Source organism: Heterodontus francisci, chromosome 26, assembly GCF_036365525.1.
Source record: "Heterodontus francisci isolate sHetFra1 chromosome 26, sHetFra1.hap1, whole genome shotgun sequence".
Classification (NCBI taxonomy): domain Eukaryota; kingdom Metazoa; phylum Chordata; class Chondrichthyes; order Heterodontiformes; family Heterodontidae; genus Heterodontus; species Heterodontus francisci.
Window position 1 is genome coordinate 14755986 of NC_090396.1, and position 15816 is coordinate 14771801.

Here is a 15816-nt window from a genome sequence, read left to right on the forward strand (position 1 = left end):
CAGCCTAGACAGCGATTGTAGCTAGGGATGATATTCCACCATGGAGGGCATCGCAGCCACACTGATCCTGTTTTCATGCGACGTCTGTGCATTTTCCTGCAGAACTGAAGGGATTTGTAAAATATATGGCTAAATGCACATTTAAATATAGCATGCTCTCATAGAACATATGTGTGAATATACTTTCTTGACAACTCAATTAAATAAATTCTATGAGAAGGCAGATTCAAACCTTTCCTTTGTCCTAACTCACATCAACTAACAACATAGACTGGGATTGAATCTGAGGGAGAGTTCCAGCAAATCTTCTTGATGGATAAAGTGGGGGCTGATTTTGTCTTTCTCTCCCAGTGTTGGATGGGGTTAAGACGTTTGCAATGTTGGAAATTTTCTTCATGCTAAGGGGGTTGGTGGAAGGGTTAAGGATTGCGGGAGTTGTAAGTTGCTGCTGACTTTGCTAGATGGCAGTGAGGAGCTGGGAAACCAAGCTGGAGGCTCTGGTGAGTTCTTGTCTTCGACTTGTAGATTTTTCCTCTGGATTGTGGAGGATGGAGATGACTCACTGAGTTGGAGCCCTGAGCCCACAGCTGCCACTGCCACGTCGGAGGCTGAGCACTGGGCTGGAGCCGCCGAGCGCAGCGTCTGCAGCCAGATCAAGGTCAGGAGCAACACTGGGACCAAAGCATCCACTCCAAACACAGGCAGCAGGCTCTGCATCCCCAGCGCAGGCTATCATCTGCAACCAGGACCACAGCAAGGAACAGCATCTTCAGCAAGGACACTCAGTGACTGCAGCCTGCCCTCCCAATGATCAGTAACAACCACAGCATGGACGACTTCGAGACCGAAGAAGATGAGCCCTGGTATGATCAGCAGGACCTGGAGCAAGGTGAGCACGGGGGAGAGGTGGAGGGAGGGGAGGGGGGGGGGGGGTGGGGAATGAATGGTAAAGAGACAGAGAGAAGGATCAGGAAGGATGGAGGGAAAGAAGGCACTGGTAGAGATGGAGAGTTGGAAGAAAGATTGGGGCAAATAATTGAAGTGGAGGACATCAGAACAGAAAGGGTGTAGAGATAGGTGGGAGTGGAACTAAAGATGGATGAAAGGGAAGTAAGAGAAGGGACAAAGAGAGCAAGAGGGAGGAGAGAGAATTTCAAACTGATCAGCAGCTTCTCTCACATTTTTTTGCAAATCAGTTCCCAGGTGGTTAAAAGTGTCAGCACCTGCCCAGCATATTGAGGTGTTTGTTTTAGGCACTTCACTGAATCCTTGCTCATGTCATGTGAAATAAAGGAATGAAACATCCAGACAGTAAGTGTAAGATGGAGGATGGCTGGGGAGGGGAGAGGAAGGAGGGCAAGGGGAGAGAGAGAAGCTGGAGAGACTGTGGAGGGAGAGAGAGACTTGAGTATATAGGGAAAGCAAGTGAGGAACAAAAAACTGATGAGGTCTGTAAGCAGGGGGTGGGAGTAACAAGAAAATGCGATGTGCCTGGGGAGGAGATTCATTGTAAATATTAAAAGGGAGGGAGGTGAAGAGAGACGCAAAGGAGAGGGAGATAGAGGACAGATAAACAAATTAAATGAAAGATCAGGCCAGAGGGACAGAGAGTGATTTTTCTGCACCTTTCACATCCTGGGATGGTCCCAGCAAATCCACACAGTCCCGGAAATGGAACAGACAGATTTAGTTTCTTTTTACCTGGGGTCACCTTGGGACAAAATCAAGGGTCACAATAAAGCTGAGAGTATCAGTTAGTTTGCAACAGAGGAAGATTGGAATGGGAGTAGGCCATTCGGCCCCTCTAGCCTGTTCAACCTGCCCACGGGGGTGGGTGCTAAAGCCCAATCTCTCACTGGCACTGAAGTGCTAGCTTGAAATAGGAGGATACAGGTTGAGATTTATTTTTTGCATGGTGTGTGCAAGAGCCAGTGTTTGCAGCTCGTGGGTTAGTACATGAATATTTTAATTAAATTCTCCAAGGAATTTTTTTTTGCTTTGCTGTGGAAGAGAATTATCCACTGAGTATGCTGTCATTTGAGGAGGCTATGTTCTGCTGCTCAGCTTCCTGTGGCCCTCCAGTCTATACTCTGGTTTGATGAGGAGAGAATGGAACTCGGCTCCTATTTGCTTGAAATTTCATAGTTTGGCTGATTTAAAAATAAATGCTTATGTTTAAGGACAGTCCATGTTTGTACAAGGAACAAATGTGACTCTGATGGGCTGCAACACTCACCCAACACGAGGTTCAATCATATGACGCAAGCTCCTTAAGTAGATCAAGCACACTTGACCTTCACAATCTAGTTATTCATGTCATGGTGCATTTATACAGAGGATGGGAGCTTTATTTACAATTCAGCAGCTTCTTAAAATACAAGGAGCTTTTTCAAGAGTCATGGGATAGCTATGGGGCTTTGGGGGGGTGGGGGTGGGGGTGGGGGTGTGGATGGGGGTGAAATGTTTATAGTGTGTCCACATAAACTGTGACAAACACCCAGCAATACAGTTCAATATATCACCATTCCAAACTTGGGATGTGTCTGAATGAAGTGTTTGGAGCTGTTTTTAAAAAAAAACTAGGGTATTGTACTGGTGGGTACAGGTCTGTCACTGTATAACACTGTGTACAGTACAGGTGGGTACAGGTCGATCACTGTATAACACTGGGGTATTGTACTGGTGGGTACAGGTCTGTCACTGTATAACACTGGGGTACAGTACAGGTGGGTACAGGTCGATCACTGTATAACACTGGGGTATTGTACTGGTGGGTACAGGTCTGTCACTGTATAACACTGGGGTACAGTACTGGTGGGTACAGGTCTGTCACTGTATAACACTGGGGTACAGTACAGGTGGGTACAGGTCTGTCACTGTATAACACTGGGGTACAGTACTGGTGGGCACAGGTCAGTCGCTGTATAATACTGGGTACAGTACAGGTGGGTACAGGTCGATCACTGTATAACACTGGGGTACAGTACTGGTGGGCACAGGTCAGTCGCTGTATAATACTGGGGTACAGTACAGGTAGGTACAGGTCGATCACTGTATAACACTGGGGTACAGTACTGGTGGGTACAGGTCTGTCACTATAACACTGGGGTACAGTACTGGTGGGTACAGGTCTGTCACTGTATAACACTGGGGTACAGTACTGGTGGGTACAGGTCTGTCACTATAACACTGGGGTACAGTACTGGTGGGTACAGGTCTGTCACTGTATAACACTGGGGTACAGTACTGGTGGGTACAGGTCTGTCACTGTATAACACTGGGGTACAGGGTACAGATCTGTCACTGATGGTGAAACCCATTTGAGGGAATCAATTAAGAGTATGTGTATCACACACTGATTTCCTGATGGAAGTACTGTATAGTACGGATACAGGCCATTCAGCCCAACCAGTCCCTGTTGATGTTCATCCTCCACATGAGCAGTATCCTAATCCCAAGTCCCTGCCCTGCTTTGATACACTTTATCCACCTGTTTTTCAACCCTTTGTCTAACCTTGCACTCTGCTTCAATCACTGACTGACTCTGGTAGATTGGGTCTGGACTGTGTGTGTTGGCAAGCTGTTCAACTGTGACTGAGCATTGGTATCACTGCACTAAGTAAGGTGGAATATCAATTCTACCGGTAAGATTGTGTTACAAGAATAGTAATCCAGAGGTGGTGAACTCAAACCCCATTCTGCCAGTTTGGGAATTTAAGTTTGGTTTAAAAATCTGTGTCGGTAAAAGTGACCATGAAGCTGTCAAATAGTCGGAAGAAACCAAACTACTTCATGAATGTCACTAGTAGGAAAGGGAATCTACAATCTTTATCCGATTGGGCCTATATGTGTCTCCAGCCCCAGTCCAATGTGGTTGACTCTTTAACATCCTCTGAAGTAGCCACTCAGTTGTATCAAACCACTTGTGATTCAAGAATACCAACTCCGCCTTCTCAGGGCAACTAGTGATGGACCTTGCCAGTGGTGCCACATCCTGGAATTAGTATCATTATAACTTTCTGCTGCCTGTCCCAATTACCCATTCTTCACATCTTGGATCAAACAGTGAATGCCAACATGCCAGTCCAGCAAGGAGGGAGGGGTCACAGCCAAGCCTCTGGCTCGCACTGGCCTCTGTGGACCTGCAGATTCCAGCAGAGGTCACTGGATTGCAAGCAGAAACCTGGCTGCAGGCTTTTGTTTGCTCCCCTCTCTAGCTTTGCAGTGAGGCCAATGTTAGACTCACAATTATAGGCCTGACTAACTTGGGACTGTGCTAACTCCACAGAGCCCCAGGATCAAACTTGGGACTTTCTTGATGTCTGTGATTCAATTCCGTCATGTAGTCACAAGATAATTATGGATGAGTCTGCCCAGAACTGGAGCCAGTGTTCCAGGTGCAGTCCGCCCAGAATTGGAGCCAGTGCTCCAGGTGCAGTCCGCCCAGAATTGGAGCCAGTGCTCCAGGTGCAGTCCGCCCAGAACTGGAGCCAGTTTGATCGTGGTTTCCTCTGACTGGTTCTGTCTATATAGTCCAACATCCTCTGGGACATTGACTGCTGCATTCCATTGATTACACATGTTGAATATTGAGTCTCTTTCCACTTCATCCTCGACCATTTCCACTCCATCTAGGAGTTTGTGTCTTGCACGTTTTCCCTTCCTATGGTCAGTGTTTCACACTTGTCCACATTAAATTCAATTCAGCCATCATTCTTCCAGCTTACATACTTTGTCCAACTCACTCTGTAATTTCTGGGCTGCTTCCTCTTTATCCACTGCTTGTCCCAGCTTGGTATCATCTGCAAATTGACCAATTTACACCGACTTTTTGAAGCTAGGCTATTTATGTAAATTATGAAACAGTTGATGTCCCACCATTGAGCCCACTCAGTATTTTCCATCCACCAAATGTCAATCCTTTTAACAGAAACTTGATTCCTACCCTTCAGTAGGCTTCTTATGCATTCCCCAAGGGTTACCCTGATTATCTCTCAGCTTTGTAATTAATTAAATAGCCTTTCATGTGAGTAAAGTTTAATTTAAAACCTTTTGGAAATCTGAAATCCTAAACCTTTTGGAAATCAAGGTAGAGTCATGGGGCTTCCCATGTTATATTATCATCTCCTTAACAAAATCAAGGAGGTTTGTCAGCCAGGATGCCCAGTCTAAATCTACGATGATTGCTGTTAACTCGATGATTATTGTACAGATAATCCTCAAGATTACACTTGGTAATTGATTCCGTTATTTTACGAGGAACTGACGGAAGACTAATTGTTCTGTAGTTGCTTGGCACTGTGTTTTTTAATATGAACACTATGTTGGTCTATTTTAGTGACCATTTTTAAAAACTAATTCTCAATTTGTGGGCATCGCTGGCAAGGCCAGCGTTCATTGCCCCTCCCTGGTTGCCCTGAATGGTTTGCTAAGAGTCAACCACGTTGGTGTAGAACTAGAGTCAGAAATAGGCCAAACTGGGTAAGAACGACAGGTTTTCCTCTTAAAGAATATTATTGAACCAGTTGTGTTTTTACGACAACATAATAACTTCATGATCACTTTTACTGGTAGCAGCTTTCTGCTTGGAATTTTCAAAAATTTGATTCAACGTCTCAAACTTGCCATAGTGGGATTTGAGCTCATCTTCTCTGGATTGCTGGTCGAGCAACATAACCACTACATTACTGTAATAACGTGATGATTGGAGGCGTGAATCCAGACTCCTCGGGTCGCCTGTTCCCTGGTGAAGTGTTGGCTGTAGAAGGTTACCGGGAATGTAACCCAACAAGGGAAGAATTGCTTTGTTGGATGTCACGTCAGATCTAATTGTTTTGGTGCTACTTTGACGCTGCATCTAGAACTTTGTAGCATGGAGGTGACCATTCAGCCCATCATCTCGATGCTGCCTCTTCGCTGGAACAGTCCCAAACTAATCCCACTGCCCCACTCTCTCACCATAGCCCTGTATCAATCCCAAACTAATTCCACTGCCCCACTCTCTCCCCATAGCCCTGTATCAATCCCTAACTAATCCCACTGCCCCACTCTCCTCCCCCCATCACCCTGAATCAATCCCAAACTAATCCCACTGCCCCACTTTCTCACCATAGCCCTGTATCAATCACAAACTAATCCCACTGCCCCACTCTCCTCCTCCCCATCACCCTGTATCAATCACAAACTAATCCCACTGCCCACTCGCTCCCACACCTCCCATCACCCTGTATCAATCCCAAACTAATCCCACTGCCCCACTCTCTCACCATAGCCCTGTATCAATCCCAAACTAATTCCACTGCCCCACTCTCTCCCCATAGCCCTGTATCAATCACAAACTAATCCCACTGCCCCACTCTCCTCCCCCCATCACCCTGAATCAATCCCAAACTAATCCCACTGCCCCACTCTCTCACCATAGCCCTGTATCAATCCCAAACTAATTCCACTGCCCCACTCTCTCCCCATAGCCCTGTATCAATCCCTAACTAATCCCACTGCCCCACTCTCCTCCCCCCATCACCCTGAATCAATCCCAAACTAATCCCACTGCCCCACTCTCTCACCATAGCCCTGTATCAATCACAAACTAATCCCACTGCCCACTCGCTTCCACACCTCCCATCACCCTGTATCAATCCCAAACTAATCCCACTGCCCCACTCTCTCACCATAGCCCTGAATCAATCCCAAACTATTCCCACTGCCCGCTCTCCCCGCATAGCCCTGAATCAATCCCAAACTAATCCCACTGCCCACTCTCCCCGCATAGCCCTGAATCAATCCCAAACTATTCCCACTGCCCCACTCTATCCCTAAAGTCCTGTATCAATCCCAAACTAATCCCACTGCCCCACTCTCCCCGCACAACCCTGAATCAATTCCAAACTAATCCCACTGTCCCCCTCTCTCCCCAATGCCCAGTATCAATCCCAAACTAATCCCACTGCCCTCACTCTCTCCCCACAGTCTGTCTCTTTGTCTCTTTCTTATTGTTGGTGTCTGCTATTTTTGTGGTATCTGAGGGTCTGGTTGCTCGTACATTGCAAATTTATAAGTTCAAATGGTTTTTATAGGCAATAGGCAACCATGAAAGATGTTAATACCAATAATTGCACATATACTCCGGAGAATTCACAGTTCTCGAGCTCAAGGGTAAGAATTGCCAAGCTTTGCGGAATTCTGTTCTAACACCCCTCTTTATATAACTTCCCCAGTGTGAATTTGTCTGTTACTTCATCATGTTATTCACTTAATGAATTTCAGTTTTAACAAGAGTTGTCAAGTCATTCCACTGGAGACCGTTACAGGGACCCCAAGACTCCTGACAGGCCAGTTATTACTTGCCTTGTGCAGATGTGTCCTTGGATGAGTTCATCCCGAGGAGGACAGCTGAGATATCTATGGGGCTTGGACATGAAAACTATGTAGCAGAATGCTTTATCAGCTAAAGTTTCTGCCTAGTAACTTAATTCCCACTGAACGTTGAAAATTACTTAGCAGGCAGATGTGAAAGTTGCTTTATAAAGAATTAATTCTTTACAGGTAACTCTCTCACCTCTGAGTCAGAAGATCGTGGGTTCAAGCCCCAGTCCAGTGACTTGATTCTAGACTGATACGCCAGCTGAGGGAGTGCTGCACTGTCAGAGTTGCCGTCTTTCAAATAAGACATGAAACCAAGACTCCTCCTGTCCACTCAGGTGGATGTAAATTCCCATGGCACTATTCGAAGAAGAGAAGGGGAGTTTCTTCCCGGTGTCCTGGACGATATTTATCCCTCAACCAACATCATAAAACAGATTATCTGGTCATTATTACGTTGATGTATGTGGGAGCTTGCTGTGCTTAAATTAACTGCTTTGTTTTCGATGTTACGGAAGTGACCACACTTCAAAAGTATTTAATGGACTGTAAAATGCTTTAGGCTGCCTTAAGGTTGTGAAAGGCACTATATAAATGCAAATCTTTCTTTCTTTGCACTGTAACGATCCATGTTGTGTTTCTTGTAGACCTGCACCTGGCAGCAGAGTTGGGGAAAACCCTTCTCGAACGTAACAAGGAACTGGAGGACTCACTGCAGCAGATGTATGCAACCAATCAGGAGCAGGTCCAGGAGATTGAGGTAAGAGCTGTTTGTGGTGCAGCAAGTCACAGGATTATACCGAGACATTGAGACCAGCTTATCCCAGCTTCCATCTGTTGTCGGTGCTGAGTTACTGTATCTGATCCAGTCCCAGTTGAAATGGCCAGTAGTTGGCCTCAGCATTCCCAGGATGGTGGAGAGGTGGCAGGGTTGGGAAAGGGCAGAACAATCATCCAGGATTCCTAACTCTCAATCGCTGTCCTGCTGGAAAGGGAATGTGGGATGAGCAACAGCTTGCCTATGCCGCCCCCACAGTTGAATAGCCCAGTGACACAGAAAGGTCGCTTGCAAGAGGTACCCGTGGAGGACTGCCATTGCTCAGGGTGAAGGTAGATGAGGAGGTTGGGTAGAGACCTGATCTTCCAAGATGCTCTCTCTATCACACAGACACTCTGACTTAAACAAGTGGAAAATGCTGGAAATACACAGTAGGCTTTTCTAAAAGGTGGAAAAAGGTGATGGTTTTGCACACAGGCCCCTCGATTGGTCAGAGGTCTCATAGGGGGAGGGTCTGTAATCCAGGATGTTAACCCCATCTCTGCTCTGTTCCAGTGCTGCTGGGCTGACTGTTTATTTACACCATTTATAAGCTGACTTATTTTCAGTGTCTGTGTTTAGTCGCTTAAACTTTATTTTATAAAATCACAGAACTTTACAGTACAAAAGGAGGCCATTTGGTCTGTCATATCCGTGCTGGCTCTCTGCAAGAGCAACTCATCTAGTCCCACTCTACCTTCCTTTCCTCGTGGCCCTGCAGAATGTTTCTCTCTAGATAATTATCCAGTTCTCTTTTGAAAGCCTCGATTGAATCTGCCTCCATCACACTCTCAGGTAGTGCATTCCACATCCTAACCACTCGCTGCGTAAAAAAAGCTTTTCCTCATGTCGCCTCTGGTTCTTTTGCCAATCGCCTTAAATTGGTGTCCTCTGGTTCTCAATCCTTCTGCCATGTTGGACAGTTTCTCTATTTACTCTGTCCAGACCCCTCATTCTATCAAATCTCCTCCCAACCTTCTCTTCAAGGAGAAAAATTCCAGCTTCTCCAACTATCCACAGAACTGAAGTCCCTCATCCCTGAAACCATTCTTGTAAACCTGTTCTGCATCCTCTAAAGCCTTCATATCCTTCCTAAAGTGTGGCTCCCAGAACCAGACACAGTACTCCAGCTGAGGCTGAACAAGTCTTTTGTATAGGTTCGTCATAACCTCCTGGATTTTGTACTCTATGCCTCTGTTTATAAAGCCCTGGATCCCTTATTCCTTTTTAACCACTTTCTTAACCTGTCCTGCCACCTTCAAAGATTTGTGCACGTGTATCCCCCGGTCTGTCTGCTCCTGCATCCGCTTTGGAATTGTACCCTTTATTTTATACTGCCTCTCCTCGTTCTTTCTGGCGAAATGAATCACTTCACACTTTTCTGTATTAAATTTCATCTGCCACTTGTCCACTCATTCCATCAGCCTGTCTCTGTCCTCTTGAAGTCGATCACGATCCTTCTCGCAGTTCACAATACTTGCAAGTTTTGAATCATCCCCACATTTTGAAATTGTGCCCTGTGCACACAAGTCTAGGTCATTAATACACATCAAGAAAAGGATTGATCCCTGGGGAACCCCACTATATACCTTCCTCCAGTCCAAAAAATAACTATTCACCACTACTCTCTGTTTCCTGTCACTCAGCCAACTTCCTATCCATGCTGCTATTCTCCCTTTTATTCCATGGGCTTTAACTTTACTGACAAGCCTGTTATGTAGAACTTTATCAAATGCCTTTTGGAAGTCCATGTACACTACATTAACCCTCTGCGACCTCTGTTGTCATCATACCTCGCTGCATAAAAACAATTCTCCTCATGTTGCCTCTGATTCTTTTGCCAAATATTTTAAACATGTGATTTCCCCTCTGCCAGTGGAAACAGTTTCTTTGCCACTCAGGCAACATCCATGGGGAGAGTAACAGTTTTAATGGCCGGGACTTTACGGCCCCCTGGGAGCTTGCTAGGAGGTGGGAGGCAGTAAAATTGAGTGGGAGGCGGGATGAGGCTGCCGTGCCCGTCGTCTACCCGCCCCTGCTGCTATTTCACCAGCAGCAGGGGAGGTGGCACAAGTGGCCCGCCGCCCTTAGATCAATTGAGGCCCATAAGTGGCCAATTAATGGCATCTTCCTAAAGCATGGCTACCTGCCCCGACCTGACAACATGTGTCAGGTCAGGTCAGGTCTTTCTTCCGGGTCCAGCATTCGGGCTCGGGTCGGGCTGGACATGGACACAGTGCTGCCTTGCTCAGGGAGGGAAATAATCTTCAAAATCTGAACATTCAGCCGAGACATCAAGGCGGGAAACGTGCTGCCAGAACAGAGGATCACAACATTTGGACAAGGTAGAGCACAATAACCTGTTTGATATAATTAACTTTATTACGGTAGTCGGGTCGGGTGTGGGAAAAAAATCAAAGGTCTCGGGCCCGGGTCGAGTTGGATGTGGTCGGTTCGGGCCCGGGTCGTGTTTCAATTTCATACCCAATCAGGCCTTTACCTCTTCCTGCTGCTGCTGGTATTTTACCAGCGGTGGAGGACCACTTTGCCACCTGGGAGGTTGTCCAGTAATACATGGTGCCCTCCTTGCAGGCTGGGGGGGGTGCGGTGGGCCCTCTTGATCAGGCATGCTGTGCCCCATGGAAGGCCCCCCACTAAAACTACTCGCCTCACCACCCCCCCCCCCCCCCCCCCCCCCGCCCTGCTCTCTGACCCACCGTCCTCCCCCTTGTGGGGCCTAGCCGATTGTCCCCAGCAAGGCCTGACCCCCACTTACCTGTTTGAAGGGTGACGTCCACTGTTCCTGCTCTTGCTGGGTGCAATACCAGCAGTGGCCACCGCTCCCGGTGGTGCTGCTGGGACTGGAGTGGCTGGCCCTCTGATTGGCTGACAGCTCTTGGAGGCGGGACTTCTTGGCTCTAAGGGACGGAAGTCCCGACCACGGCAATTAAGGGCCGCAAAATAACAGTGTGGCTTCCAGGCCCAGCGGAGGCAGGCTCGCCCTGACTTTCCAGCTGGTGGACGGAGACACCATCTCCTCGTGAAATCCCGGTCATTGTTTCCGGTTCATGACTTTTTGTCAGAACTGTAAAACGTTAGAGATGTAACAGGTTTTAAGCAAGTCCAGAGGCAGGGAGAGGAGGGTGGGGAGAACAGAAGGGAAGGTCTGTGAGAGGATGTAAGGCAGGAGAGATTAAATATCAAAAGGGATGATGGTGCAAAAGAAAAGGAGATGGTTATGGGACAAGTAAAGAAATAAAAGATAGGTCTAGAGCAGGTGTAAATGTGAAAAGCAGTGTTAAGTCTGGAAGACTGTAAAGTGCCTAATCGCAAGATGAGGTGCTGTTCCTCAAACTTGCATTGAGCTTCATTGGAACAATGTAGGAGGCCGAGGAAAGAAAGGTCATGGTCACGACTGCAGACTGAATGGAGGGGTTCTGCAAAGTGCTCACCCGGTGCTATGAAAGGCAAGTACCGTATACTTCACCCAGACACCAGCAAGAGCTCCCCTGCTCTTCTTTGAAGTAATGCCTGTCTGTACTCTCAGGTGGAAGTAAAAGATCCCATGACACTATTCGAAATGAGGAGAGGACCCCCGGTGTCCTGACCATATTCATCCCTCAAACAACATGACAAAAAAGTTATCTGGCCATCATCGAATTGCTCTCTATGGGATCTTGCTGTGTGCAAATTGGCTGCTGCCTTTCCTACATTACAACAGTGACCACACTTCAGAAATACTTCATTGGCTGTAAAGCACTTTGGAACGTCCTCAGATTATGAAAAGTGCTATATAAATGCAAGTTCCTTCTTCCTCCACAGTAATAGTCCCTCCTCCATCCCCTTTAATATTTAGTATTTTGAGGATGCCCCTTTAAGAGTGTGGATTTTCAGCTGCTTCATTCTTTCCTGTAGCTCACCCTCTTCACTATTTCTGTGCTCACTTGCCACCCCCTGTCTGTTGTGACAAGTAAAGAGTACAGTACTCTAAATCTGCTCTCAATCCTATATTGTGAAGTCTCAGCATGTCTTGTATCCAACTGTCCGATCTCCCAGTGTGCTGGTGTCTTCTTATTGCCCAGATGTTGTCTATTATAGTCCGAGACAGTCTTACCCTCCCTCCCATGGAACTACTCTTATTGTTTGTTTCGATTTCTGATCTATCCTGCTTTCCACGTGCCACCTGTCTGGTCGGCTAGGCAACTGATTGAAAGAATCTTTTCTTATCTTTACTGCTCTCCCTATCTTAATTTTGTCGCCTTTCTTCTTGTGTTTGTCTCCATAAATTATTAATCTAGATGATAAAGAGCAGGGTTCTGAAGTTTGACCTTCCGAAACTGTCCTCAGACACTCCTCCCTCCAACCTGACTGCCCCCACCATGGGACTCCACTCAGCCCCTCCCCAATCTGACCTACACCTCTCACGAGTACTCATGATTTCCTATTTTTTAAACCAACTTCTTACCCAGTCCCATGTGTTCGTGTGGATATTAAACGGAATTATTTCATTTGGAGCTTTGTCAAAAGTTTTGTGCCAATCTAAACTATATTTGGGGGAGTTCCTCTATCTATAAAATCCTCAAGGAGGTTTGGCAGGCAATTATCTTCCCTTTCTAAATCCATACTGCCTGTTTCTCATTGTTACTGCTGCACAGACACTCCCCCCAGCCCTTCCCATGGCCTGGCCGAAATGAGAATTGCTGTGACCAGCCTGTAACTACCTGGCTCTCTCTCTCTCTCTCTCTCTCTCTCTCTTTTTGATGTACCAATATTTCATATGCAACTCTATGCTTGTTTTTATTGTCCATCCCTAGTTGCTCTGGAGAAGGTGGTGGTGAGCTGCCTTGAACCATAGAATGGCTACAGCACAGATGGAGGCCATTCGGCCTGCCGTGCCCCTGCTGGCACTCTGCAAGAGCAACTCACCCAGTCCCACTCCCCTGCCTTTTCCCCATAGCCCTGAAAACAGTTTCCTCCGGTTCTGGATCCTTCCGCCAATGGGAACTGTTTCTCTCTCTCTACTCTGTCCAGACCCTTCATGATTTTGAACATCTTTGTCAAGTCACCTCTCAGCCTTCTCTTCTCCAAGGGGAACAGCCCCAGCTTCTGCAATCTATCCACATAACTGAAATTCCTCATCCCTGGAACACCTCTCGTATATCTTTCCTGCACCCTCTCTACAGCCTCCACATCCTCCCTAAACTATGGTGCTCAGAACTGGTCACAATATTCAGTTGAGGCCAAACCAGTCTTTTTATAAAGGATCACCATAACTTCTTTGCTTTTGTACTCTATGCCTAGGATCCCGTATGCCTGATTAACCACTTTCTCAACCTGTTCTGCCATCTTCATTGATTTGTGCACATATACCCCCAGATGTCTCTGTTCCTACACTCACGTTAGGATTAGAACCAGAGAAAGGTTACGGCACAGAAAGAGGCCATTCAGCCCATCATGTCTGAGCCGGCTGAAAAAACTAACCGCCCAAGCTAATCCCACCTTCAGCCTTGCAGGTTATAGCTCTTCAGCTGCAGCTCCAGATACCTTTTTAAATGAGTTGAGGGTTTCTGCCTCCACCACCGATCCTGGCAGTGAATTCCAGACACCCACCACCCTCTGGGTGAAAATGTTTATCCTCATGTCCCCTCTAATCCTTCTACCAGTCACCTTAAATCTTTGCCCCCCTGGTAATTGACCTCTCCACTAAGGGAAACAGTTCCTGTCTACTCTATCTAGTTCCACTCATAATTTTGTACACCTCAATTAAAAGTCAGCCCTCAGCCTCCTCTGTTCTAAGGAAAACAACCCTAGACTATCCAATCTTTCCTTATAGCTGCAACTTTCAAGCCCTGGCAACATTCTTGTAAATCTCCTCTGTATTCTCTCCAGAGCAATTATGTCCTGCCTGTAATGTGGTGACCAGAACTGTACGCAATACTTCTGCTGTGGCCTAACCAGCAGTTTATACAATTCCAGCATTACATCCCTGCTTTTGAATTCTATACCTCAGCTAATAAAGGAAAGCATTCCATCTGCCTTCTTCGCCACTTTATCTACCTGTCCTGCCACCTTCAGGGACCTGTGGACATGCACTCCAAGGTCTCTCACTTCTTCTACCCCTCTCAATATCCTCCTGTTTATTATGTATTCCCTCACTTTATTTGCCCTCCCCAAATGTATTACCTCACACTTCTCCACATTGAATTCCATTTGCCACTTTTCTGCCCACTCAACCAAATCATTGATATCATTCTGAAGTCTACGGCTATCCTCTTCACGATCAACTACACGGCCAATTTTTGTATCATCTGAAAATTTCCCAATCATGCCTCCCACATTCAAGTCCAAATCATTAATATATACCACAAACAACAAGGGACCCAACACTGAGCCCTGTGGAACGTCACTGGAATCCGCCTTCCATTCGCAAAAATAATTGTATCCTTTATTTTATATTGCCTTTCCTCATTCCTCCTATCAAAAGGCATCACTTTGCACTTCTCTGTAATAAATTTCAGCTGCTACTTGTTCACCCATTCCACCAGCCTGTCTGTTCTCTTGAAGTCTCTCACAGTCCTTCTCACAGTTCACAATACTTGCAAGTTTTGTGACGTCTGCAAAATTTGAAATTGTGCCCTGTACACCCAAATCTAGGTCATTAATATAGATCTTGAAATGCTGTAACTGTGTAGTGTCGGTACACCCACAGTACCGCTGGGGAGGAAGTTGCAGGATTCTGACCCAGCGACAATGAAGGATTGGCGATAATGTTCAGTATTATGTGTGACTTGGAATGGAACTTGGAGGCGCTGGTGTTCCCATGTTCCCATGTCCCTGTTACACACAGTGGAAAGGGAGCTTTACTTTGTATCTAACCCGTGCTGTACCTGCCCTGGGAGTGTTTGATGGGGACAGTGCAGAGGAGGGTTGTCCAACATACGGCCCGCAGGCCAGGATCCGGCCCGCCAAAGCTTTCCATCCAGCCCACAGATGTATTTCAGAGATGAGAAATTTTCCATTGTCTTCTTTTAGACCGGCTTTAAAAAAAAATCATGCTCAGTTTCACAGCTGACAGATGCTGACATTGGGAACAGCAGTTTCCCAACTTCGGACAGAATCGGGGTTTCCAATTTTTTTTTTAAAAAGGCCGCCGGAAAACCCCGAATCTGTCCAAAATTGGGAAACCGCTGTTCCCAATGTCAGCATCTGTGCAATCTAAAAAGAACTGACCAACCACAAAGCTGCTGAGCTGAGCGCTCCAACTCCCTGCAACTGTCAGAGAGAGGGCAAAGAGAGAGGGGGGAAACAGAGGGAGAGGAGGGGAAAGGGAGAGGGGGGTAAAAGAGAGAGGGGGTAGGGAGGGAGAGAGGGGGGAGGGAGAAAGAGAGGGGGTAACGGGGGGACAGAGAGAGAAAGAGGGGGACACAGAGCAAGGACAACACAGGGAAAGAGAGAGTGAGAGAGAGAGAGTGTGTGAGAGAGAGAGACCGGGGGGTTGGTGGGGGGCGCGGGGGGGGGGGAGAGAGAGAGAGAGAGAGAGAGAGAGTGATCAAGATCACTCCTGACAGATGGACATTTATCTGGAATATTCCACATCGTGACAAGTGTGCGGGCAAACATTGACTACATGTGCAAGC

The 15816-nt window shown here is 46.8% G+C and overlaps 1 protein-coding gene across 1 annotated transcript in view; it reads left to right on the forward strand.

The window, feature by feature from the left end:
• The first annotated feature begins 558 nt into the window (after positions 1–558).
• The window catches only part of cdr2l (cerebellar degeneration-related protein 2-like), a 118639-nt gene continuing 103381 nt past the window's right edge, over positions 559–15816 (forward strand). Inside the window, exons 1-2 of the mRNA XM_068058672.1 lie at positions 559–889; positions 8010–8122. Coding sequence (XP_067914773.1) covers positions 808–889; positions 8010–8122 — 195 coding nt within the window. The 5' untranslated portion in view covers positions 559–807. The remainder of the gene's footprint in view (positions 890–8009; positions 8123–15816) is intronic.